At 42.0% G+C, this 25,848-nt stretch overlaps 1 protein-coding gene across 1 annotated transcript in view; it reads right to left on the minus strand.

Annotated features, from left to right (window-relative positions):
• Positions 1-25,848, minus strand: part of atrnl1b (attractin-like 1b) — an 887,738-nt gene that overhangs the window by 662,951 nt on the left and 198,939 nt on the right. Inside the window, exons 11-13 of the mRNA XM_078223252.1 lie at positions 15,352-15,436; positions 13,848-14,056; positions 10,129-10,247 (exon numbers count right to left, since the gene is read on the minus strand). Coding sequence (XP_078079378.1) covers positions 10,129-10,247; positions 13,848-14,056; positions 15,352-15,436 — 413 coding nt within the window. The remainder of the gene's footprint in view (positions 1-10,128; positions 10,248-13,847; positions 14,057-15,351; positions 15,437-25,848) is intronic.

Below are 25,848 nucleotides of genomic sequence, written 5' to 3' on the forward strand. Positions count from 1 at the left end.
CCCCTTCAGGCCCTGGCACTTGAATTTGAATTTAAATATGCTAATCTGACTCACTCCCTCGCTGGGCACAAACCAGATTATGTTGCAGGCTGGGGGTGGGGAGAATGTCATAATGATTTCTCCCCAGAGCAAATCACGTTATTGCCACTCTCGTGAGATTATCCAGCCATGACACGATTTCAGCCTTCGCACATGGGGCCAGAGAATCACCAAATAGAAGAATTATCATAACACTGCAACCAGTTGGACCAGTACCTGCACAGGGTGAAGCAATACATGTAAACTCCTGCAGCATGCGAACACCCAAGGACAACAAAGCCTTGCAACATCCATGCAGGAAGAGGTTACCCCTCAATGGTTATCTACACATTTGCCTCCAGGATACTCTGGATTAAATAAAAGAATCTGGCACATTTCGTGCTAATATAGGACAGAGTACTGTACCACCCACAGTGAATGTAAGAGAACATGTGATCCACACATAAGGGTCAGTCTAGTGTTGAACAGAATGTTAGGGTGCGAGATCAGAAACCCCCAAATATATCATGAAGCGACACTAGACCCCAGCAATTTTTCTGTTTTGGCATAAATGAAAGGGAAGGATGCTTCGCCTCAGGAGTAACTGCACTGACAAATTAGGGATTCTTTTATCGAAACAAGGTTTGTTCATGACACAAAATGGAACGGTTTAATTTTCAACTGTTGAATAATCTTTAAACATGAAAGAATCTCAACTTCTAACTTATCACTATTCAGTTCCAATTAAGCAATATTTATCTTATAGACTTAAACCCCACTTCAAAAATATTTTGCAACTCCAGGCATACTTGCTTTGACTTGGGTTAATAGCTTTTGAGCTTCCAGAGAGATTTTGTAGAGAGAGAGAGCTGCTTGTAGGCTTTTATCTTTAGAAAGCTCTCTTCAGCGACTGAACGCAGAAAGCTGTTTTTCTCAGCTACAAACCCAACTCCTCCCATTTCTGTACCACATGACAATATAACCCTGTATAGCTAACTCACCTTCCACTACTTTAGTCAAGAAAACACTCAAAAGTACTTTTCTTTGGTAAACAAAAACTAATCAAGTTTGCGAAATAAACAATTACATGACAAAAATTAGTAATTATCCGGCTTTGTAGCATCCGCTTGTAACAAAACACTGCATCTTTAAGCAATCCACCTCAAATATAAAATAGATTAATAGCACAGTATTAAAAGAGACATATATACACATACATACAGACATAGTTCTTGTCGTTAAGAAATATGTGCAGTTAAACTACTTAAGACTACAAAGACCTCATGAAGATCAACTGAATGGTATCCAACACCCGACAACATGGTGGCATCGAATGAAAAAACCCAAAAGTTTGCAAAATATATAGACAATTACTAAAATCCTGCAAGACTAAAGAAAAATGCAAAAAAAAAAATTCTGACCTGAAGAAAAACTCAAGAAGCAAAATGGCAGTGCATAACATCTAGGGAAAAGCTCTGAAAAAAGACTTGGAAGCTACAAGTAGAACATTTAAATTCCTTACTGCAACAGAAGGCTCCGGGAGATCTCTTGGAAGTCCAGCTTCAACTCTCAGAGTGCAGAGTTAGGACACCTAATAGAGTTGAGCTAAAGCTTTTCAATCCCACGATAAAGAAAAGCCCAAGAAACTTCAAAATATTTCACTGGTCAGAAATTGCCATTTAAAAATTCTACCTGAAAAACCAGATTCCCAAAACTGGTGCCTGAACATGTGTCTCCAAGCTCGCTCCAAAACGAAAGAAAAAATAAATTAATGAACTAATTCGGCAGAATCATGACTACGAATCAGCCTTAAAGACATGCAATGGCCAGGATTCAATGTTTTTGCAACCCTAAAGCACAGCACTGAAATGGAGAAGTCTGCAGCTCGTCAATCCAAGCAGCCATTTTAAAAATCTTTTCAAGGCTGAGCATGAAGGTCACTGCAGTGGGACAGCGCCAAAACCGGCCAGCATGGGTAAACCTTTATCTTCAAACAAACATCATCTTGAATTTCAGCAAATTCTTAAAAGCTGAACCAAAACTTTTTAACCATGGATCAGAAATCCACTCTTCCAGATTGATTTGGTTTTATCCAAGGCCCAGATCAATCATATAATTTGGGACTTCTTGGGGGGAAAAAAATTGCTTCAGGTCTGGAAAAAAAGACAGAAGCTGAACAAGTTAAATAAAATGCTGCTTAGTTCAGTCAAACCAATACCGGACAACATTATTGCTAGATGAGGAATTAAATCGTCTGTTAAATTTGAAATTGCACTAAAATCATTCAATGCTTATTTTAACCTAGCAAGCAACAAAATCGTCAAAAAGACTAAATTTAATTAGATGTCCAGCAGTGAGGAGACATTGCCGGCTCATTCATTAATGAACTGTCCAAGGTGGCTGAAGGCTGCGAATACAGACACCTAAAATCTGAATTTATCAGGAACAGAATGGTTGTCGGACTCTCAGACATGCTGAAAATGAAGAAAGATCTAACCCTCGAGAAAGCTATCAGGTTGTTAGGCTGTCTGAACTCAGTGTGCAGCACAAGTCCATTTTAGGAGGACAAAGTAAAATGTGGTACAAAAGAAACACCACACTCCAGTTAATTAAACAGCACAGAAACACACCAGGCTAAGGGAAACAATGCCCTAACAAGCAATTTCTGTCAGCATTGTGGAGCAAAGTGCCCCCACAGGTGAGATTAATGCCCTCCAGTTTCAGTCCACTGCTTTCAATGTAACAGGGTTGAACAGTTTGGCAAACTGTGCAAACTGAAAACATCTAAACTGACAGAAAACCCAAAAATTATTCATGAAGTTGAGACTGCACACTAACAGGACATACAGCCATGCTTCTTGGATGAAGTCAAAGTTCTTAATTTTTGTTTTGGAATGCGGACATTTTAGTTATGACCAGCTCACAAGCTTTAGTTGGATATGGGGCTAATGTTGCGGTCCTGTCAGACAGTGAGCCATGGCTCATGATACAACAGCTGAATGTCACCCACAATTCACCTAAGCGCAGCGGAGGTATAATGTTCCTGGTGTTAGCAAACCAAAGGTAGTTTTAAGGATTTATATTAGTAAACATTAGAAATAAGGTATAATTTTAAATGGGTTTAAGCTAACGTTTTTGTACCTGGAAGGTACAAACCTATAGTTATATTCTTGCTGGACAAAGGTGCTTGTAGGCAAGAGGTTCGGTTCAGTTCCAGCTGTGTTTCAATCGTGCTTAGAGACGGCTACAGCATGAAGGTAAATAGAAGGAGCAGTGGTTGCTTTGCAACTAGGGGCATTTTGAGGTAGGAAGGCTTTTAATTTTAGCTTAATTTGTTTGCAGTTGGAGACAGGATACTGAGGAGTGAATATCTCTTAACTCTGCCAGAAGACAGACTCGACAGGAGCTGCAAAGCGGCAGGCTTCCCAAAGGACCTAATACAGTCCAGATAACCAGGAGATAAATAATGTCTGAAAAAGACTGAAGTTCAGAGAGTAGAGACCAAGATATTGTTCAGGATAATTGAACGGGAAAATGAAACAAAATTTTAGAGACAGTTGCAGTAATCAGATTTAAAGTGGGAAAGTAGACTTCAGAGGTATATCAAAAGTTTAATGCCATCTTAACAGAGTCTGGGAATCAATAGTTAAAGCAATTGTCAACAGTTTATACCACAGTCAAGACAAAGAAACCCTAAAAGGGAAGTGGTAAAACCGAGGGATTCATTGTTAAAAGTGCAGTGGAAGCTTTGTTTAAGGTTTGTCATTTGAAAAACCTGGACTGGATTTCAGAATGCAAGTCACTAATGGAAAGCATTCGTGTGAAAAAAGATTTTAAAGCTTGTTTTTTGGGAGTAGAGTTTGGAAACTCTCATGTGACATGGTGGTCAGCATTGCTGCCTCACAGCGCCAGGGATCCGGGTTCAATTCTGGCCTCGGGTAACTGTCAGTGTAGAGTTTGCACGTTCTCCCCGCATCTGCATGGGTTTCCTCTGGGTGCTCCAGTTTCCTCCAGCAATCCAACAATGTGCGGGTTAGGTTGATTGGCCATGCTCAATTGCCCCTTAGTGTTTGGGAGATTAGCAGGGTAAATATGCGAGGTTACAGGGATAGGGCCGGGGTGGGACCGTTCTCAGTGCAGGCTCAATGGGCTAGATGGCCTCTTTCTACATTGTAGGGATTCTATGATTCAATGACAATTATCTGGGGGGATTCGGAGGAGAAATCTACAGACATTCACTTGAAGTTCAGAGTGGAGTGTGTATTTGACCACAGCATCTTGTGTGTTTAAAGCGATGCTGTGTTACTGAAACTGTTGTAGCTTGAGATGTAATTTGTAATCCATGTTAGTCTTAAATTCTGTGTGTATTAGTTAAGCTAAAGGGGCGATTAAAAGAGCATCGTATCTTAATCCAATCTTTTCAAGTTTAATAATTTTTTTTCCTTGTTAAAACTAATTAGATGTCCTGTGACTCTTCCTCCAAATTTTATTTAAAAAATTAAAGTTCAGTCTCTTGAGCCAGGATTCCATTCTGGAACCTTCTGAACCAGTTATAACATCAACTGAGATTGTAACACTGGAGGAAGACACCTACAAGCAACACTTGAGATGCAAGGATAAAAGGTCCCACAAGGATAGTTTGTGGTCCCCAATCAGAACTATCTGTCCACTACTAAGCTGCAAAGCATAAGTCAAACTTAACCTTCTGCAAAAAATTGACCAAGACCATCAAGGGCCTGGCTTCAAATATAAAATTGAATTCCCAAAGTTCTGTACAGGACTGGGCCAATGAAAAACGAATACAAAACCACATCAAGGGAAAATGCTCAACCAGTGTGCATATTCATGCCACAGAAGATTCCCCATCCACTTATAAAACGTGTGCTGCAGGAGCTGGACAAGATGACAAACATGGAAGTCATCTCCAAAGTCACATAACCAACTACATGGTGTTTCAGGATGGTCTCAATCCCAAAACTGAAGGGGTCCATCCGTATCGGCATGGCTTGACACAGCTTAATAAAGCAGTAAGCTGGAGAAGCTAAACTCTTGAACAGCGCAGCATTTTCAATGCTGGGTGCCAGCAATAGCTTTTGTAAACCCCCTTGACAGGAAGTCCTGACTGCTGACCACATTCATTACCCCTTCAGCAGATTCTACTTTAACCTCCTGTCAATTGGAATCACTGCAGCACGAAGGTTTTTCAATGTACAATGTCAACCATTTTCCAGGGCCTCCAGGGGCTCATTTGTCACATATGATGTTTTGGTTCATGGTGGAGGAAAATGACAAGAGGCTCGGCAGTGTTAGAAGAAAGGGAAATAAGAGTTCCCCAAAACATGAATTTTGTTCCTGAGCTACATCTTCAGCAAAGGCATCACCGCGAATCCACAGGAAACTAAAGCTATTAACGAGTTCCCAAACCCATCCTCAATTCCAGACCTCCAGTGATTCTTGGGGATGGTGAACCAGCTGACAAAACTTTTACCAAACTTCATAGCATCATAGATTCTATAGCATACATAGACATAGAATCCCTACTGTGCAGAAGGAGGCCATTCGGCCTGTCGAGTCTCTAACAACCACAATCCCACCCAGGCCCTATTCCCGTAACCCCACATAATTACCCCGCCAATCCCCCTGACGCTAGGGTCAATTTAGTGTGGTCAATCAACCTAACCTGCACAACTTTGGACTGTGGGAGGAAACAGAACATCAGGAGGAAACCCACAAAGACATGGGGAGAATGTACAAACTCCACACAGATCACAGAATATTTGAGGCATCTGCTAGAGAAAGACCAAAAATAGTCCAAAGATGAGCAGGTTAGGTGGATTGGCCATGCTAAATTGCTCCTTAGGGTCCCGAAATGTGTAGGTTAGGGAGATAAACCATGGTAACTGTGTCAGATTACGGGGGTAGGGTGGGGGAAATGGCCTAAGATACTCTGTCAGACAGTCAGTGCAGACTCGACGGGCCAAATGGTCTCCGTCTACACTGTAGGGATTCTATGTCTATGTATACAATAGTCTTGAGACTCGCATCAAATGAAGCATTCACTCACACCAGGAACAACTGGATGGAAATCAATGAGCAGTTTAAAGGTAAAGGTAAAGTCGCCATAGTCCCAGATGACCGTCGGCTGCTCCCCCTTTGAGGGGAAGAGGTGACTGATGTCCTCATGTAAGGGGCAAAGTTGAGAAGGCAGATTTTCATAAATAACCTCAGCCAGTATGGGATCTGCATCACTAACCAGTTGTCCAGCCAACTGAGCTAAACCAGCCCCCCAAAATGGAACCAGCTGAATGTTTGGCAACAGCATTGTCTAATTATAATTATGAATTGTTCCATTGGTAAGACGCAACATGGATTCATGAAGGGCAAGTCATGTTTGACTAATTTGGTAGAATTCTTTGAGAACATTACATGTGCAATGGACAATGGGGAACCTGTGGATGTGGTGTATCTGGATTTCCAGAAGGCATTTGACAAAGTGCCGCACCAAAGACTGCTACATAAGATAAAGGTGCACGGTGTTACCGGTAATGTATTAGCATGGATAGAGGATTGGTTAACTAACAGAAAGCAAAGAGTGGGGGTAAATGGGTGTTTTTCTGATTGGTGATTAGTGACTAGTGGTGTGCCTCAGGGATCAGTGTTGGGACCGCTATTGTTTAGGATTTACCTGGATGATTTGGAGTTGGGAACCAAGTGTAGTGTGTCAAAATTCACAGATGACACTAAGATGGGTGGCAGAGCAAAGTGTGCAGAGGACGCTGAAAGTCTGCAAAGGGATATATATAGTCTAAGTGAGTGGGCAAGGGTCTGGCAGATGAGTACAATGTTGGTAAATGTGAGGTCATCCATTTTGGTAGGAATAACAGCAAAATGGACTATTATTTAAATGGTAAAAAATTGCAGCATGCTGCTGTGCAGAGGGACCTGGGTGTCCTTGTGCATCAATCTCAAGGAGTTGGGTGCAGGTGCAGCAGGTAATTAAGAAGGCAAATGGAATTTTGTCCTTTATTGCTAGAGGGATGGAGTTTAAAAACAGCAAGGTTATGTTGTATAAGGTGCTGGTGAGGCCACACCTTGGAGTACTGTGTACAGTTTTGGTCTCCTTATTTGAGAAAAGATATACTGGCACTGGAGGGGGTGCAAAGAAGATTCACTAGGTTGATTCCGGAGTTGAGAGGGTTGGCTTATGAGGAGACACCGAGTAGACTGGGGCTATACGCATTGGAATTCTGAAGAATGAGGGGAGATCTTATAGAAACATAAGATTATGAAGGGAATAGATAAGCTAGAAGCAGGGAAGTTGTTTCCACTGGCAGGTGAAACTAGAACTAGGGGGCATAGCCTCAAAATAAGGCGAAGCAGATTTAGGACTGAGTTGAGGAGGAACTTCTTCACACAAAGGGTTGTGAATCTGTGGAATTCCCTGCCCAGTGAAGCATTGAATGTTTTTAAGGCAAGGATAGATAAATTTTTGAACAGTAAAGGAATTAAGGGGTTATGGTGAGCGGACGGGTAAGTAGAGCCGAGTCCACGAAAGGATCAGCCATGATCTTATTGAATGGCGGAGCAGGCTCGAGGGGCCAGATGGCCTACTCCTGCTCCTAGTTCTTATGTTCTTGTGTTCTTATTAACAGCAGGATTCAAACCCATACCTTCAAAGAGACCAATGCCTAATCCAGCGCCTCAGGTTGCTTAGCCATGCTACCACAATTTACAATGCTTCCAGAGGACTGTTGGACACAGATGTGAGATGTCGTCATAGAAAAGGAAGCTGTTGCAGTCAAGTGGGCATGCGAGAAGTTTTCACATTATAGCCTCAAGGTCACAATCAAAACAGACCAAAAGCCACTCGTCTCCTGACTGGATGAAAAGGAGCTAGGAAAGAGGCCTCCCAGAATCCAGAGGTTTTGCCCACACATATGAGACGGTGCAAGATAGAAAACAAATAATGGCCGACATTTCCAGGGTCAGAGTAGCCTTCTGATAAAACAGGACTTCAATCTCATTGAATAGCTGGAAGCACACTCCCCTTTGACAAGATGATCCCTGCCAGCCACCACAAGTAAACGCCAACAGATTTGTCAGACACAAACATATGATGAGGACTATGCCTGCCTCCACTGCCACTATCAACAAAGGTGGCCACAATAGTGACCAAGTAGTGGTACCATGCAAGTTTGGTTTGAACAACAAAAACAGATTACGGTCATCAACAATCTCCTGGTCTAGAATGAGCAGTTGGTCATCCCAGTTTCCCTTTGGCCAGCGATACTTCAGAAAATACACCAGGCAACCTGGGCTTCACAAAGTGCAGAACCGGGGCCAAATCAACTGTCTGGTGTCCAGGCATTTCCAGGGCGATTGAGGGCACCATAGCAAACTGTCAGGTTTTTGCACTGCACAGGCAGGACCAAAGGTAGCCCTTTATCCCCATATAATTCCCTACCAGGCCATTGGAGATGCTGAGCATCAAGTTATTTGTGTTCAACAGCAAATCATTCCGTAAAGTGGTGGGTTATTACCACAGAGGCAGTAATTAAGACATTGAAAGAGATGTTCACTAGCCACGACACCCGAGAGGAGATCATGTTCAATAAAGGCCCACAATTTTCAAATGAGTACTTTGTGTATTTTGCCACCACATCCAGCTTCCACCACCATCCTTGCTCCTCAAGATACCGAGAGTCAAATGGGGAGACCAAAAGAGGGGGCCATCCAATAAAGGCTTTCTTAAAAATCAATAAAGACTTTTCCACAGCATTGCTAACCTATTGGTCCACACTGTTACAATGTAGCCCAGGCCTATCTGAACTCCTGATGGGCACAAAACTCCCAATCCTGCCAAAAAACTATCAGGGTTGGTAACCAGGGGTTACCAGATCATCCAAGAGAGCGGTCCTACAAGTAGAAATAGGCCTCCACCTACAACAAAAAATACCACACCAGACACTTCTCACAAAGGAGGACAGGGTCTGTATTAAAGACGTCAATCAACCATTATAAGGAAGGACAATGATAAATCTTGGTCCTATCTGGTTGGCAGCCCAGAGGATACGTACAGTCAAAGAGAATGCCTTACAGTGGAAAGACAGTGAGCAAGATACTCAAAATGTCCGAATAATCTTCAAATCAACATAAATAACCTGCAACGACGAAGTCTACCACTTCTCAGACCATAGTGTGAATGAGAAACAGAGGGGTTCTAAGGTCTCCAGACCATCTGAACATATGAAGAGGGGAGATGTGGTGCTAATAATGATGCAAATGCATGGGATAAATTAGAATAACTTAATACTGAACTTGAGTTGGATAAAGATGTGGGAGAGATGTAGTATAAGGGTTGAGCATAGACAGGGGGCCTAAGTACAGTACCGCCGGCACAATGATGAGAGCACATGGTCCACACCTAGGGGTCAGTCTAGTGTTGGACAAAACTGTGCTAACAGCAAAGTATAGAGACAGCTCCGAGCTCAAACTCTTTACCATATACATGTACATAATTCTTGTAGTTAAGAAATAAATCCAGTTAACCTACTTAGGGGCAGAACAGTGGCACAGCTCCAGGGACCCGGATTTAATTCTCGGTTTGGGTCACTGTCTGTGTTGAGCTTGCACATTCTCCCCGTGTCTGCATGGGTTTCCTCCAGGTGCTCCGGTTTCTCCCCACAGTCCAAAGATGTGTGGGTTAGGTTGATTGGCCATACTAAATTAACCCTAGTTTTGGGGGATTAGCAGGGTAAATATATGGGGTCACAAAGATAGGGTGTTGTCGTTGCAGGCATGATGGGCTGAATGGGCTCTTTCTGTACTGTAATGATTCTATGATTCTGACACTATGAAAATATCATTAGACCAACTGAGCTGTATCCAATAACCTACAACATGGATGACTTACCAACTGAGTTAAACTGCTCAGCGTATAACCATGTAAAGCCAAAACTATTTTGAAGCAAATTAAAACTATACAATTTAATTAGATTTTTAAAAACCTTAAACATTAGAAACATAATTAAAAGATTCAACAGTGCTGATGCAAAACTGTTTATGTAGACCATTATTATAAAGGGTGATGTAACTTTTACTTCAACTCACCATAGTACAGTTGCTTCCAGCAGAAATACACATCTTATCCTCACACCACTGACACCCATTTGTATTGGCAGTGCAGCTACCACAGTCTGTATACTTGAAACATCTGTCATCTGTAGCCTCTGCAATATAAATGAATGGAGAAATTAATAAGGTTTAAAAAGGAACTAAATAACAAAGGTTTAATCCAGACACAGAAGCTATTCTTGCCATAACTGGAGTGTTACTGGCAGGTTCTCTCTTCAGCTGATGCACCATTTTCTAAAAGCAGGCAGCTAATTAAAAAATCCGCAGTCATCGCTATTAATTTCACAATGGTTTTCAACAACTTCGCCCAGCATCTCATCCTTATTTTCTAAAATTACTTATAAGTTAATCACCCTGGTTTTCCAGGTCATTACACAGAGTTGAATAGTTTCAACATAAAAGGAAATTAGAGAACAAAGAATAAAACTACAGAAGAACTCCTACTGGATGTGTATGTATGCAACTTTATACCAAACCGCTCATTTACAATGCACTGAGATCCACAATACCAGTTTTATTTGTTCACAGAATGCGAGCATTGCTGCATTGATTGCCTCTTCCCAAACTATCCCTGCAATGATGGTGAGCCATCTCCTTGACAACTAAGTGGTTTTCAAAGCCATTTCAGAGGGAACTTAAGAGTCACCACATTGCTGTGGGTCTGGAGTCAGCTCAGGTGGGGACAGCAGATTGCCTTCCTTAAATGACATGAGAACACTAGATGGATCTATAGACAATCCAATGTTTACATGGTCAACGTTGCAGAGACTAATTTTTCATTCCAGAATAATTTAATTAACTAAAATTAAATTTCCTAGTTGCCATGGTGGAGTTTGAACTTCTGTCGCCTGCTCATTAACCTCAGAATCAGGTTGAAAATGCAAGAAATGAAATGCTTACTTAAGATAAACTACAGGTCAATAACTGCATAGCTCTATTCATAATAAAGTACTGATTGCAATTATCCTATATCAAGAATTGCAATATCAAATGAGTCATTTTTTCCTCAGTCGTAAAACTTTATTCATTCTTGATGCTCTCTGTCCTCCATACCAACCAGTACAAACCTCCCTTCCCTCTGCTTTTTCTACTCTTAAATTAACGGGTACATTGTGGTGTATTACTGGACCTGTAATTTTCATGTCTCACTGTCCCATGTTCCCTCACTTGGAGCGCCGCTCGTCTTGTAAAAAACCACAAAATACTCCAAATTCCCTTACTCACCAAATTCCACAAGTGAGCACACTTTCTAGCAGTACTCTGTGCTACTTAGTACAAGGGACTGATGTATAATAAAACCATTAATAGCATCAATTCTTGGGGGCCCAGACCATATTCAAGGTTCCCGCAGTTGAGCTCTAAAAGGCAACTTTGTAGTTTAGATACCATAGACACTGTTGAAGTATTAAGATATCTATTTGCAGGGACTATTGTATCTTTGGTCAACGCAGAGACCATTACAAGGATAACTTAGCTTTTTTATACTTTTTGCAGAGTACAGTCCAGTACTCATTACAAGTTCTTTTCATTTCTCTAGTTCAGCCAGTCTGTCTACCTAGCTGACTGAGTAAAGAAAAGTTTCCCATTCGATTCAGAAATACTTTTGCCTGAAGTTTTTTTTTAAGGATCACAAAATTCAAAATGCTTAGGATATTGGGTTCACCAGTCAACATTGAGATGACATTTCTCGTCTGTTCTGTGAATAGAAAAACTAATTGTTTTTAAAAACTTCATGCACTTTTAAAGCAGCTGATCATATTGATACAACTCAGTGCATCACACAATGAATTATTTCTGAAATGTAGTGGCTTGTGCAGGTAAGTGAGACATCTACTGTGTCTCACTAAAGTCTCAAAAATTGAACGATCATTTGATCTGCTTTTTAGGGTTAGTTAAGGGAGTAATGTTTATCAGACCACCAAAAAGATTTCCTTCCTTTATTCTTGTAACATAAAAGGACCTTATAACACCTACCTGAATAGGCACACAGGATCTCAGTTAAGTACTGCCAGTTTAATTTGGCCTCAAATCCTGTTATGACTTAAAGTCTACAATATTCTGACTCAATAACAAAGTTGATAGCAACTGAACATGCTTCCATAAATTTTGCAATCAGGTCAAAGCTCATGTTGGTTTCGAAGTAGTCGGTGACGGCCGTGCACTGCCAATGGAAGGGCAACTATTGGGTCAGGTTAATCAAGCTGAATACTAATTTATCTCTGAGCACTAAGTTTTCTTGACCAAGTTAACCGATAGACATTTGGTAATTGTGGCCTCCCTATTTCATTATATCCACAATGTGTAGCACTTGTCTTACTAGTTCCTTATTATCCATCTTATGCCTCTGAGAAGTTGAAGAAACTAGGATTGCTTTCACTGGAAAGACGAAGGCTGAGGGGAGATCTGATAGAGGTCTACAAAATTATGAGAGGCACTGACAGGATGGATAGTCAGAGGCTTACTCCAAGGGTGGAAGTGTCACTTACAAGGGGGTACAGGTTCAAGGTGAGGGGGGGAAATTTAAGGGAGATGTGCAAAGGAAGTTTTTCATGCAGAGTGTGGTGGGTGCCTGGAATGTGCTGCCAGAGGAGGTAGTGGAAGCAGGCACATTGGCAACATTTAAGAGGCATCTGGATGGGTACATGAATAGGGAGGGAGTAGAGGGATAGAGACCGAGTAAGGGCAGAAGTTTTTTTTAAAAACTTTATTTAGGGCATCATGATCGGTACAGGCTTGGAGGGCCGAAGGGCCATTGCTGTGCTATACTTTTCTTTGTTCTTTATGTAGACCTGACAAGTACCTACATATACAAAACGTTTAATGGATGACAGCAATTCACTTAGAATCATTGTTTCTTCCTTTGCCTACAAAGAAACCTTTTTTTGCATTTGAGGATTATTTACTTAAGCATGCGAACGCTTATGATTTAAGTTCTGATTAGATGCATTACAGCCCTTCAAAACGTAACAGAGTCCCAACAACTACAGACTGTGAACTCTCTCCTCCACCTTCACCCCATTTTATTTTCACTTCCCCCATTGATTAACTTTTCCATCCCCTAATTCATCCCACCTCCCATTTTTCTCCTTACCACTGTCTCCCCTTCCCCCATCCCACCAGGGTGATCTGTTACCTGTTCCATATTGTCCTTTGACACATTGCTTACCTTTGTTCTGCCATTAACACATTTTGATCTCTTAAATATGCCATCAGCAGCACCCTTCCTAGCCATGATCAACACAATTTACATCACTTTGTCTTTTTGTCCACAACATCTTTGTTAATCTCTAACCTCCATCCAACCCCTACTGCTGCACCCCTTTCCCCATAACAGTATAAGTCTCATCCTATTTGTAATATTTTTTTAGCTCTGATGAAGAGTCGCCCAGACTTGAAACATTAGCTCTGTCCTCTCTCCATAGATGCTGTCAGACCTGCTGGGATTTTCCAGCATTTTCTGTTTCAGATTCCAATATCCACAGTAATTTGATTTTATCTTAGTGTTTAAGAAAATTAAACCTAGTAATATTTTTCATACAGAAGGCAAAAAGGATAAAACAGGAATTATAAATTAATCAATATTTCATGCTCCTGCTATTTCCTAAATTATTTGCAAGTTCAAATTTATTCTAAGCATATAGCTTAAGAATTGAGAAATTCTAGCTTAAGTTGATTTCCATGTTATCAGTACTTACTGGTTTTGAGGGGACATTTCACCTCATGGAAACTAGTATTACTGGGGCCCAATTCCCACGGAGCACAGTGATGCTTTTGCCGCAAACACCTAATACCTGGACCAGCATTTAAGCAAAGATCTTCACTGAAGGCCTCACAGTTTGGAGGTTTGTATACAAGGACATCATTTAAAAGCATACTGGAGAAACCACCAAACACATACATAGACCTGGAAGAGGAAGAAAAAATGGTTAAACTTAAATATATAAATTTATTGCATGTTACAACAGGTTAGGATTAGGTACGAAACAGGATAGCATTAACATACAGAGTAATATGACACAGATATATGCCATCTTTCCTCACGTTGAACCTCCTACTTAAATGCACAAACTAAGTGAAGAATCAGAAACATCCCCCACAGGGAATTGAGAATTAGGTTAAAGTAATATTCTTTAGCATCAGCAGTGCTAAAAATATGGAAGCAAATTACCCAATAACCTCTCACCCAGAACACAGGCACTGTACCCACATAAGGGCAGAACATACATTTTTTAAAAGGCCAGAAAAACATAGCTATCACATAAATGACATCTGAATTATGTATTAAGGATTGCTGACTTTTGTTATAAGAACATAAGAACTAGGAGCAGGAGTAGGCCATCTGGTCCCTCGAGCTTGCTCCGCCATTCAATAAGATCATGGCTGATCTTTTCGTGGACTCAGCTCCACTTCCTGCCCGCTCACCATAACCCTTAATTCCTTTACTGTTCAAAAATTTATTTATTCTTGCCTTAAAAACATTCAGTGAGGTAGCCTCAACTGCTTCACTGAGCAGGGAATTGCACAGATTCACAATCCTTTGAGAGAAGTTCCTCCTCAACTCAGTCCTAAATCTGCTTCCCCTTATTTTGAGGCTATGCCTTCTAGTTTCATCTGCCAGTGGAAACAGCTTCCCTGCTTCTATCTTATATATTTCTATAAGATCTCCCCTCATTCTTCTGAATTCCAATGAGTATAGCCCCAGTCTACTCAGTCTCTTCTCATAAGCCAACCCTCTCAACTCCGGAATCAACCTAGTGACTCTCCTCTGCACCCCCTCCAGTGCCAGTATATCCTTTCTCAAGTAATGAGACAAAAACTGTACACGGTACTCCAGGTGTGGCCTCACCAGCACCTTATACAGCTGCAATATAACCTCGCTGTTTTTAAACTCCATCCCTCTAGCCATGAAGGACAAAATTCCATTTGCCTTCTTAATTACCTGCTGCACCTGCAAACCAACTCATTGAGATTCTTGCACAAAGATATCCAGGTCCCTCTGCACATGAAAATTAATATGCTCTAGAGATGTTTTTGCATATTTCACTTTGCTAATTTCTAATAAAAGAATGCCAAATTTTAGAGGTTTATTGACAAATGCCAGGAAGGATAATAGAATAAAGAAAAAGTACTTTGTTGACCACCAGATGTCAAAACAGATAAACCGAGACAGTTATTAAACAGAGGTAGTGATGGACTCACCCATTGCTTACAACCGCTGAGTGTCCAAACCTATTGAGATCACGATGCAAATTAGGTTTTGGAAGAGCCGTCCATTCATCGCAAGCTAGATAAAAGAACAGGTTTCATGATACTTAAGTTCTGACAAAATGTGGAGGCCAACAACAAATTCCTTCTGCACTTACTAAAACAATGTCACACTTTTCTTTCAATTTACTAACTGAAGACAAAAGTAAAATAAAAAGAACTGTGCAATTCAACAGGTTTTTTTAAAAAAGTGAATGCGCAAGTGAAACACATGGGTCATCGGATTAAACATGTGAAGCCAACTGCAACAAGAGAAACCTGAAATGCAAATTTTATATTTGAATACAGCACCCCAAAATGGATAGCAGCTTTGAGAGAGAGTTAGGCACAAAATATCACGCAGTATGTCATAAACAGGAAAATTTGTCTCAAAGGCTTTGTTTCCTTTTGTGTGCTGGGTTAAGTTGTCAATCCATTTTGTTTACTAAAGGTATGGTCACTTAATACAGTGAATAACGAAGAAGGGTGGACATGTGGAAAGCTACTTTGTGTCCTTAAGAGTATGTGCTGTAATAAATTTGCTTTAAAACATATTGAAATTCATTGCCAAACATTAAATATGCTATTAATAGAATGTTGCTTTTATTTTTGATTGGATGTGGTAACAATTCGTATTTTGGAAGGCTAAAACAATTCCTTGGACAATACTGATGGCGATCTGCACCAAACCAATTTATAGATTGAATTTCAGCATGATGAATCATGCTTTCATTTTCAAAAATGCTGTTCCTCTGCCATCAGTGACTGCTTTAGGATTGACCAAGAGGGTCAATCAGAACTTAAAATGCCTCATTTTTTAACTGCATGAAGAAATTATGGAGAATCAAACCCTTTTTGAGAGCTTTATTCAGATTTATTTTTTAAAAATCTATTTTATTGTTGTTCAAGTTAATAATAAAATTCACATGCGTTTATTTATTAGCTTTCTGCCTCAAATTAAATTGTAATATATTTCACAAGAGCATTGAAGTTAAACACAGAAAACAGTCACTTCATCTGTACTTCATAAAGTTATGAAGAATTCATAACTAATCCTTGTTTTCTCTCTATTGTCCTGTCTTCAAATCTCATATCAAAAATAGGCAGCACGCACTTTCACAGGATACACTGTAGTAACTTGTAAAAAGTCTCACAACACCAGGTTAAATTCCAACAGGTTTATTTAGAATCACGAGCTTTTGGAGCTCCTCACCTGAGGAAGAACCAGCGCTCCGAAAGCTCGTGATTCCAAATAAACCTGTTGGACTTTAACCTGGTGTTGTGAGACTTCTTACTGTATCCACCCCAGTCCAACACCGGCATCTCCACATCATGTAGTAACTTGCCAAGACTTCTTTGCTAACATCTTCCAAACCAATGGCTTCAACACCTACCAGCACAAGGACAACAAATGCATCATCACTTCCGAGCCACGTCTGAAACATGTATATTGTTACTCTTTTTTTAAAAATCATTATTGAGTCAATAACCTTGATCTCCCTACCCAACAATATTGTAGGAATAATTAAGAGGAGATGATAGGATGAATTTGGAGCCACTATTCATGCTACTTGGGAAATGTAGGACTAGGGGACAGTTCTAGTTGAAAAAAAAAAGTGACATCATAAGAAAACCACAAGTTCAATGATTGGTAAGGAAGTGGAGTTAGGAATTGTCTACAAATTGCTGTACATACTTTAAACAAGTAATTGTAATTGAATCTAAGAAATAAAGTTAGGGCCAATATAATAAGGTAACAAAAGTAGCATAAGGGAAGTTAAGACTTAAAGTAAGGTCGCCAAAGACTTAAGGCAAGGTCTTTTCATTGCAGCATGAGTGTTCAGAGTGAAACAGGGTCCCCAGCATAATTACTATTCTCTTAGGGAAGTAACTAACAAGCTTAATCTAAAAGGAAGTCATGGCAGTAGTGTTGGCACCCATGATGTGCTCCTCCTGTGTTATGAGGGAGGTCATGGACACTTCCAGTGACCCTGACAACCACCTGTGCAGGAAGTCTGTGCAACTGCTGCTACTGGCTGACCACATTTTGGAGCTGGAAAGGTGGGTGGACTCACTGGGGAGCATAGGCAATGCTGAGTTTGTTGTGGAAGTCAGGGGTGACATGGTGGCACAGTAGTTAGCACTGCTGCCTTACAGCTCCAGGGACCCAGGTTCAATTCTGGCCTTGGGTGACTGTCTGTGGAGTTTGCACATTCTCCCCATGTCTGTGTGGGTTTCCTCCCACAGTCCAAAGATTTGTGGGTTAGGTTGATTGGCCATGCTAAATTGCCCCTTAGTCTCAGGGCAAATATGTGGGGTTATGGGGATAGAGCCTGGGTGCTATTGTTGTTGGTGCCAAATTGCCTCCTTTTGCATTGTGGTGTTTCAATGTCCAGAGGGGTGGTTACACCACAGGCAAAACGTGAACAGACAGAAAGGGGATGGGTGGCTACCAATCAGTGGAACAAGGCATGAGAACCCTGTAGCTGTCCCATTCTCTTAACAGACATACAGTTTTAGATACTGTTGGGGGGGGGGGGGAGGGGGGGCGTGGCTTTTCAAGGGATAGTAGCAGAAGCCAGGTCCATGGCACCATGGGTGGCTCTGCAGCACAAGAGGGGAGGAAGTATAGCAGGGCTATAGTAATAGAGGATTCAATAATAAGGGGAACAGGCATGTGTTGCCACAACTGCAAAAGAGACTCCAGGATGATGGGTTGCCTCCCAGGGACAAGGGACAAGGATGTCTCCGAGCAGCTGCAGAGCATTCTGAAGGGGCAAGTTGGACAGCGAGTGGTCACGGTATATATCTCTACCAACAACATTGAGAACCAAAGAGATGAGGTCCTACAAGCAGAATATGGGGAGTTAGGATGTAAATTAAAAAGCAGGACCTCAAAAGATCGTAGCCCCAGGATTACTACCAGTGCTACATGCTAGCAAGAGTAAAATAAAGATAATCCAGTTGAATACGTGGCTGGAGAAATGGAGGAGGGAGATTCCTGGGATGTTAGGACCTGTTCTGGGGAAGTTGGCACAGGTACAAGCAGGCTGCATCTGGGCAGCACCGGGGCTAATGTCCTCAGTGGAGTGCATACTAGTGCTGTCAGGGAGGATTTAAACTAGAATGGCAGGGAGGAGGGAACATGAGCAAGGAGAAAGAGGCAGAGAAACAAGAATAGAAACAAAATTTGGATGGCAAGTTAGTACTGCTGCTTCATAGCATTGTGTTTGAATCCAACCTTCGGTGACTGTGGAGTTTACACATTCTCTCCGTGTCTGCTTTGGTTTCCTCCTGGTGCTCCAGTTTCTTCCACAGTCCAAAGATGGGGTAGGTGGATTGGCCATGATAAATTGTCACTTAGTGTCCAAAGTGTGTATGTTGGGAGCCACAGGGATTTTAAAGTTCTATTGTTCTAACCTCTTAAGAGGCACCTTATCAAAAGTCTTCTGAAAGTCCAAACACACCACATCCACTTGTTCTTGCTCATCTCTTGTACCAATTACATCTGGAAAGAACTCCACAGGAATCAATGCATGGGCCCCAGCTGTTCACATTATATACAAGACCCTGGTCAGACCACACTTGGAGTACTGTGCTCAGTTCTGGTCGCCTCATTACAGGAAGGATGAGGAAGCCATAGAAAGGGTGCAGAGGAGATTTACAAGGATGTTGCCTGGGTTGGGGAGCATGCCTTATGAGGATAGGTTGAGCGAGCTCAGCCTTTTCTCCTTGGAGAGACGAAGGATGAGGGGTGACCTGATAGAGGTGTATAAGATGTTGAGAGGTATTGATCGAGTGGATAGTCAGAGGCTTTTTCCCAGGGCTGAAATGGTTGCCACAAGAGGACACAGGTTTAAGGTGCTGGGGAGTAGGTACAGAGGAGATGTCAGGGGTAAGTTTTTCACCCAGAGGGTGGTGGGTGCGTGGAATGGGCTGCCAGCAACTGTGGTGGAGGCGGACTCGATAGGGTCTTTTAAGAGACTTTTAGTTAAGTACATGGAACTTAGTAAGATAGAGGGTTATCGGTAAGCCGAGTAATCGCTAAGGTAGGGACATGTTCGGCACAACTTTGTGGGCTGAAGGACCTGTATTGGGCTGTAGTTTTTCTGTGTTTCTATAAATGATCTAGATAAGGGAACCAAATGTAACGTTTCCAAGTTTATTAATGCAAAAAACTGGGTGGAATTATGACTTGCTAGGAGGATCAAAGAGGCTTCATGGCAATTTCAGCAAGTTGGATGAGTGGGCAAACACACATCAGATGCAGTACATCATGGCTAAATGTGAAGTTATAACTTTGGTGTGAAAAACAGAAAGCAAGAGTATTATTTAAATAGTGATATATTGGGAAATGTAAACGTACAAAGAGATCTGGGTGCCCTTGTACACCAGTCAATGAAAGTGGAGAGACAGGTGTAGCCAGACATTAGTGAGGCAAATAGTATGTTAGCCTTCATTGCAAGAGGATTTGAGTTCAGAAGTAGGAACGTCTTACTGCAGTTATACAGGGTCTTGGTGAGATCACACCTGGGGTATTGTATGCAGTTTTCATCTCCCTCCCACAGAAAGGATCTACTTGCCATAGAGGGAGTGAAACAGAGGTTCAGTATGCTGACACCACAGTTGGCAGGACTGACTATGAGGAGAGATTGATTCGACTGGGCCTGTATTCACTAGAGTTGAGGAGGATGAGAGGAGATCTAATTGAAACGTGTAAAATTCTAAACAGAGCTGGACAGACTAGATGCAGTGAGGATGTTTTGCCTGGGTGGGGAACCTAGAATCAAGGGACACAGTCTCAGAATACAAAGTAGACCATTTAGGACCGAGATGAGGAAAATGTCTTCACTCAAAAGGGAGTGAACCTGTTGAATTCTCTACCACAGAAGGTTGTGAAGGCCAAGTCACAATATATTCAAGGAAGAGATAAATTTATTTAGATTTTAATGGTATCAAGGATGGCAGGAGAAAGCGGGAATATGGCACGAGATAGAAGATCAGCCATGATTATGTTGAATTGTGGAGGACCAAATGGCCTACTCCTGCTCTGAATTTCTGTGTTTTTAAAATCTAAATATGGAATGAAGTCAGGAAACACATCTAGATACAAAGAGTGGTCAAAGTGTGGAACGATGTTCCACAAAAAGCAGTTATTGCTGAGTCAAAAATTAATTTGAAATTTAAGATTGATACATTACGGGGAGGTGATGGCCTAGTACTATTATCACTAGACTATTAATTCAGAAACTGAGCTAAAGTTCTGGGGACCCGGGTTCGAATCCCGCCACGGCAGATGGTGGAATTTGAATTCAATTTTTTTTTTAAACCTGGAATTAAGAATCCACTGATAACCATGAAACCATTGTTGACTGTTGGAAAAACCCATCTGGCTCACTAATGTCCTTTAGGGAAGGAAATCTGCCGTCCTTACCCTGTCTGGCCTACCTGTGACTCTAGAGCCACAACAATATGGTTGACTCTCAACTGCCCTCCAAGGGTAACTAGGGATGGGCAATAAATGCTGGCCAGCCAGCGACACCCATGTCCCATGAATGAATTTAAAAAAAACAAATTACAGTATATGGGACAAAAACAGGCACATGGGGCTAAGGTGACAGATCAGCCATAACTTTCCGCAATGGCGGAATAGACTCAAAGACCTAATTGGCCTACTCCTCTTCCTTTATTCCTTTGATTATCCTCACCAGATGGCCTTCAATAGTTCAAAGAGGTCACCCATGATCACCTTCTCAAAACTAATTAGGAATGAGCAATATATGCTGGCCTTGCATGCAATGCCTGACAATGATTAACAAAAATAAGGCTCACTGCACTAATTTTCTTTGGACAAAAAATGCAAGCAAACTTTAAAGTCCAGGTAATTTCAAACAAAGCAAATGGTGATGGCCTTCAAATTCTTTAAACATGCATACTGATGCTGAAAAGGAATATATATGTTTTAACAAGTGTATATTAAGGAACCAATTTAAAAATTGATTTAAAAATATTTTGACAAGGGAAACTGTGGCACAGAAATCTAGTTTAGATCACTGTTATTTTCTCTGGCAGAGGTGATGCTGTCTAAATGCAAAATTTACAAATTTAGTATATAGCTTAATTGCTGAGGCTGCACAGATATAAACTGGGACAAATTAGTGCTGCATTGGTGGCACACAAATATTAAATCACACAGCACACCCTAATAACAACTGCTCAGGGAATATGTTATTAGAGATGGAATTAAAAACTATTTAGGGTAGCAATGGGTAAAACTGTCAATTAAATTTTCTTTAGAAATCCAATTACTTGGCAGATTTCAAAATATAATTACAATGCAATTACAGCACGATAGTTACTGCAAGCAACATTACAATTAAACATATATCCAAATAGGAAAATGTTCCTTGGATAGTGTAGTTGGTTATTACAATTTCTGAAGTTCCCACTGTAGTACTATGTTGTACCAGAAATAGCAGCTAAAATGTTTCTACAACAGTGGCATGGTGGCACAGTGGTTAGCACCGCTGCCTCACAGCACCTGGGTTTAATTCTGGCCTTGGGTGACTGTGTGTGGAGTTTGCACATTCTCCCCTTGTCTACGTGGATTTACTCCACGTGCTCCGGTTTCACCCCACAGTACAAAGATGTGCAGATTCGGTTGATTGGTCATGCTAAATTGTCCCTTAGTGTCCCAAGATAGCTAGGTTAGGGGTTTAACGGGGTAACTACATGAAGTTACGGGGATAAGGCCTGCAGCGTTGGGGCAGACCCAATGGGCTGAACAGCCGCATTCTACAATGTAAAGATATAACATTTTCTTTGCCACAAAATGCATTTGTCTATTTACCCTCAAAATGCATTACGAATACAATTTATTTAGTAGACTGATGGAAGATTTATACATCTGCATTGACCTATTTTAAAGGACAAGTATTCAGAGACAGCAAGCCATTTATGAAATGTTTATTTTCCTCTGTCAGGGAGTTAATTTATTTGTCCTGCTTGAAGCATCTTAATGAGATTAATTAAATGTTAAATTTTACTGTTGCCTATATTTTGGATAACATAGGCAAGTGGCAAGTTACTAGATTTGTAGCTCCTTCAAAAAATGTTATAAGAAGCATTTCTGAATTTACAATATGCTATAAAGAAACAGCAAAGAGATGAGGCTATGAAACACCTCTCGCCACATAGGATCTATCAAGTTAGTTGTTATAACAAAACAAGCTTCCCAAACACCTTAATAAGATGAAAAACAAAGATAGTTATTTAATACTAAACCAAACTGAATGCTCATGCTTTAAAATCTTGGTGTGTGTTGGAACACAATTACATTTCAGCATCTTGGCTCAATTCATTTCCTCTGCACTTTATGTAAAAAAAACTGGCATGAATGGATTTTTTAAACAAATAGACAGATCATAAATTTCTCATTCATCAGAAATAAAGAATGCAAGCAGATTTTTTTTTAAATAAACAATTGTCTAGCTAAAATTAAACTGGTTACAACTAATAAGTTGAATTCCATCCTTATCCAGTCAGTTCAACAGGAATAACAGCACAAAATAGCAATGAGGCTGCAATCTCCAATATTATTATGTCAAAGGACTAATAGAGCAAGATGATCAATTAACAGTTTTTGGATTAGCAATTTTGTTCGGTTAAGAACAGGATTTACATACATGCACTTTTCCCAGAATGCAAAATCAGAAATCCATGCTGCGAAGCTCCCGTCACTGACTCGGCTGGTGAAGACAGTGTACAGTAGAACCATACCAAGTAGAAGTTTCCATGTTTGCTTTCCAATCTGTGCTGTGTTTAGTCTCAGCTGGGTTAGTAATTGCAGCACAATTCGTCTTGGTGTTTTTCAACGTGAAGTGAAAATCAGTCATAGTTTTCACTCCTGATTGCTATGCGCAGATCCCCTGCGAGGAAATGCAGTTGACTGGATGTGGACTGGATTAAGTTCAGTTGCAATGGCCTTCTGCAGTTGACTGGACTAAGAAATACTCATCTCCAGAATAATCATTTAGGCAAGATGTAGAAGGCAGTCAGCGTGCATGGAATTGTAGAATTTTCTTCCTTTTTCAACTGATTGCTTCTGGAAAAACCACATGCTCAGAACTCTCAATAAAGTAGCATTAGAGATCAGCAATGTCACACTAGCTCTCACTGTTGTGCAAAGTCATTCTGGCCTGAAGCCAAACCGGAACTAGCTAGCCAATATCCCATACTGAAATAAATGCCACCAAAATACCTGCAATCTCACAAGCTGATTGAAAATGCAGTGTCCCAATGTAAAGAGATAGCACAGTGAGGGGCAATTATAGTATACGAAAAATAGAAGCAAATTTCACCTGGAACTAGCATTTGAGACCCCACACAGTGGAAAGATGTTGGGGACAAGAGTGGACCAGGGTGTGGTGAGGGAGTCCCTTCAGAATAATAAAGGCAAGGAGAGGGAAGGAAATGTGTTTGGAGGTGGCATCATGCAAAGCGACAGAAATATTGGAGGACCATTTATTTAATATGAAAGTTGGTGGGGTGCAAAGTGAGGAGGGGGGGAACCCTATCATGCTTCTGGGAGGGAGAGGAAAGGCTGAGAGGACAAGCGCAGGAAATGATATGGGCACAGCCTATGGCCCCGTCAACCATGATGGAGGGAACAGGACAACATAATCGGTAGTAAGGAAAGAAACATTAAAACAGATGCAACAGAAATAAACTGGGAGAATGGAAGACAGTCCTTACAGGATACTGAGTGTAAGGAAAAGTCATCACAATGTTGTTATAATCAGAAAGGCAATTGGTGAAAGAGCATACTGGAGTTAACCTTTATTCAGTCTTGTATTTATTTAGAATGGAACTTACAAACATATGATTTGATTTATTATAGTCACACGTATTAACATAGAATGAAAATGGTAAAATCAGGCCTTAAGTGCCAAATCTGGGCGTAGTACAGATCCGACTTAGAAATCTGCTTTCAGGTGCCCCCATATGCTCTCAGCCATCTCCAGTCCCATTCGCGCTGTGGGTGGGGCTTAGCGCAGCTGGAACGATCGGAGCTCTGGACTGCGCATGCGCAGTTAGAAAAAAATTGGAAAAAGCGCGCCCATGTCAGACCGCTCCCGAGCTGCAGAAGGCAGAGAAAGCGGCCCGGGAGTGAAAAGCGGGAGCGAGGGTGTATCTTGGGGGGGGGGTAAGATGTATCTTTTGGGGGGGGGGGCAGATGGATCTCTGGTGGGGGGCAGGGGGGGTCTGCTGCCACTCTGCGGGTGATCGGTTGGGGGGGGGGAGAAAAGAGGGGGGGCAGGGGTGGCGATCAGTCTGGGTCGTGGGGGGGTGGATAAGGGACACACACACGCACACACATCACTGCCCCCCTTATCCACCCCCCACTACCCAGACCGACCGCCACTCCGGCCTCCCTTACCCCCCCACCGATCGCCCGCAGAATGGCAGCAGACACCCCTGCCCCCTCCATCAGAGATCCATCTGCCCTCCCCCCCGGAGATACATCTCACCCGCCTTACTCCTCCCCCCCAAGACAACGATCTGGCCTCACTCTTCCCGCCACCCCCCGACAACGAACTTGCCTCACTTCTCCCCCCCCCCCCCCCAGAGAATGGTCAGGCCTCACTCCCCCTCCCCTCCAGAGGAACATCTGACCCGCCTCCTCCCTCACCACCAGACAACGATCAGCCTCCTCTCCCCCACCACCAGACAACAATCGCCCCCCGCCAGAGATACATCTGACCCGCCTCCTTCTCCACCCCCCCCAACCAGACAACGATCGGCCCTCCTCTCCACCACCAGGCAACGATCAGCCCTCCCCTCCACCACCAAGCAACGATCCCCCCCCCCCCCCCCCCCCCCCCACCGCCACCAGAGATACATCTGACCCACCTCCTCCTCTCTCCCCCCCCCCCCCTCAACCAGGCAACGATCTGACCTCACTCCCCTCCTCCCCCCACCAACCAGAGAATGATCTGACCCGCCTCCACTCCCACCCCCACCACTGATCTGAGTGAGAGAGCCGTTGGAAACACTGAACGCGCTCTTCAGAGGCTGGAGCACCCGACTCAGACTTTTATTCAGCAGGTCCCTAAAAGCACGGTTCCGGTTTGGTAAACGCGGTGGTAAAGGGGGAAATGCTGATAGAGTTGGACGGGCAGTTCATTAATTCAATTTAAATGCATGCAAATGCATTTAAATCGTCGTTGCGCCCGATTTGGGTGCGGAATGGATCCCCGCCATTCGCGGGTCTCGGTAAAGTGGCGACCTGCGCGGACACGGGTGCAGATTGCGATAAAGGGCCTCACACCCGACTTTACCACGATTTCGCGCCCGAAAACGGGTGCAAATTGTTGGTAAAAATCGGGCCCATAGTGTACAGTATTGTTTCTTGCGCGCTACAGACAAAACATATTGTTCATAGAGAAGTGC

The sequence above is a fragment of the Mustelus asterias genome, chromosome 11 (genome assembly GCF_964213995.1).
Source record: "Mustelus asterias chromosome 11, sMusAst1.hap1.1, whole genome shotgun sequence".
NCBI classification, from domain to species: Eukaryota; Metazoa; Chordata; class Chondrichthyes; order Carcharhiniformes; family Triakidae; genus Mustelus; species Mustelus asterias.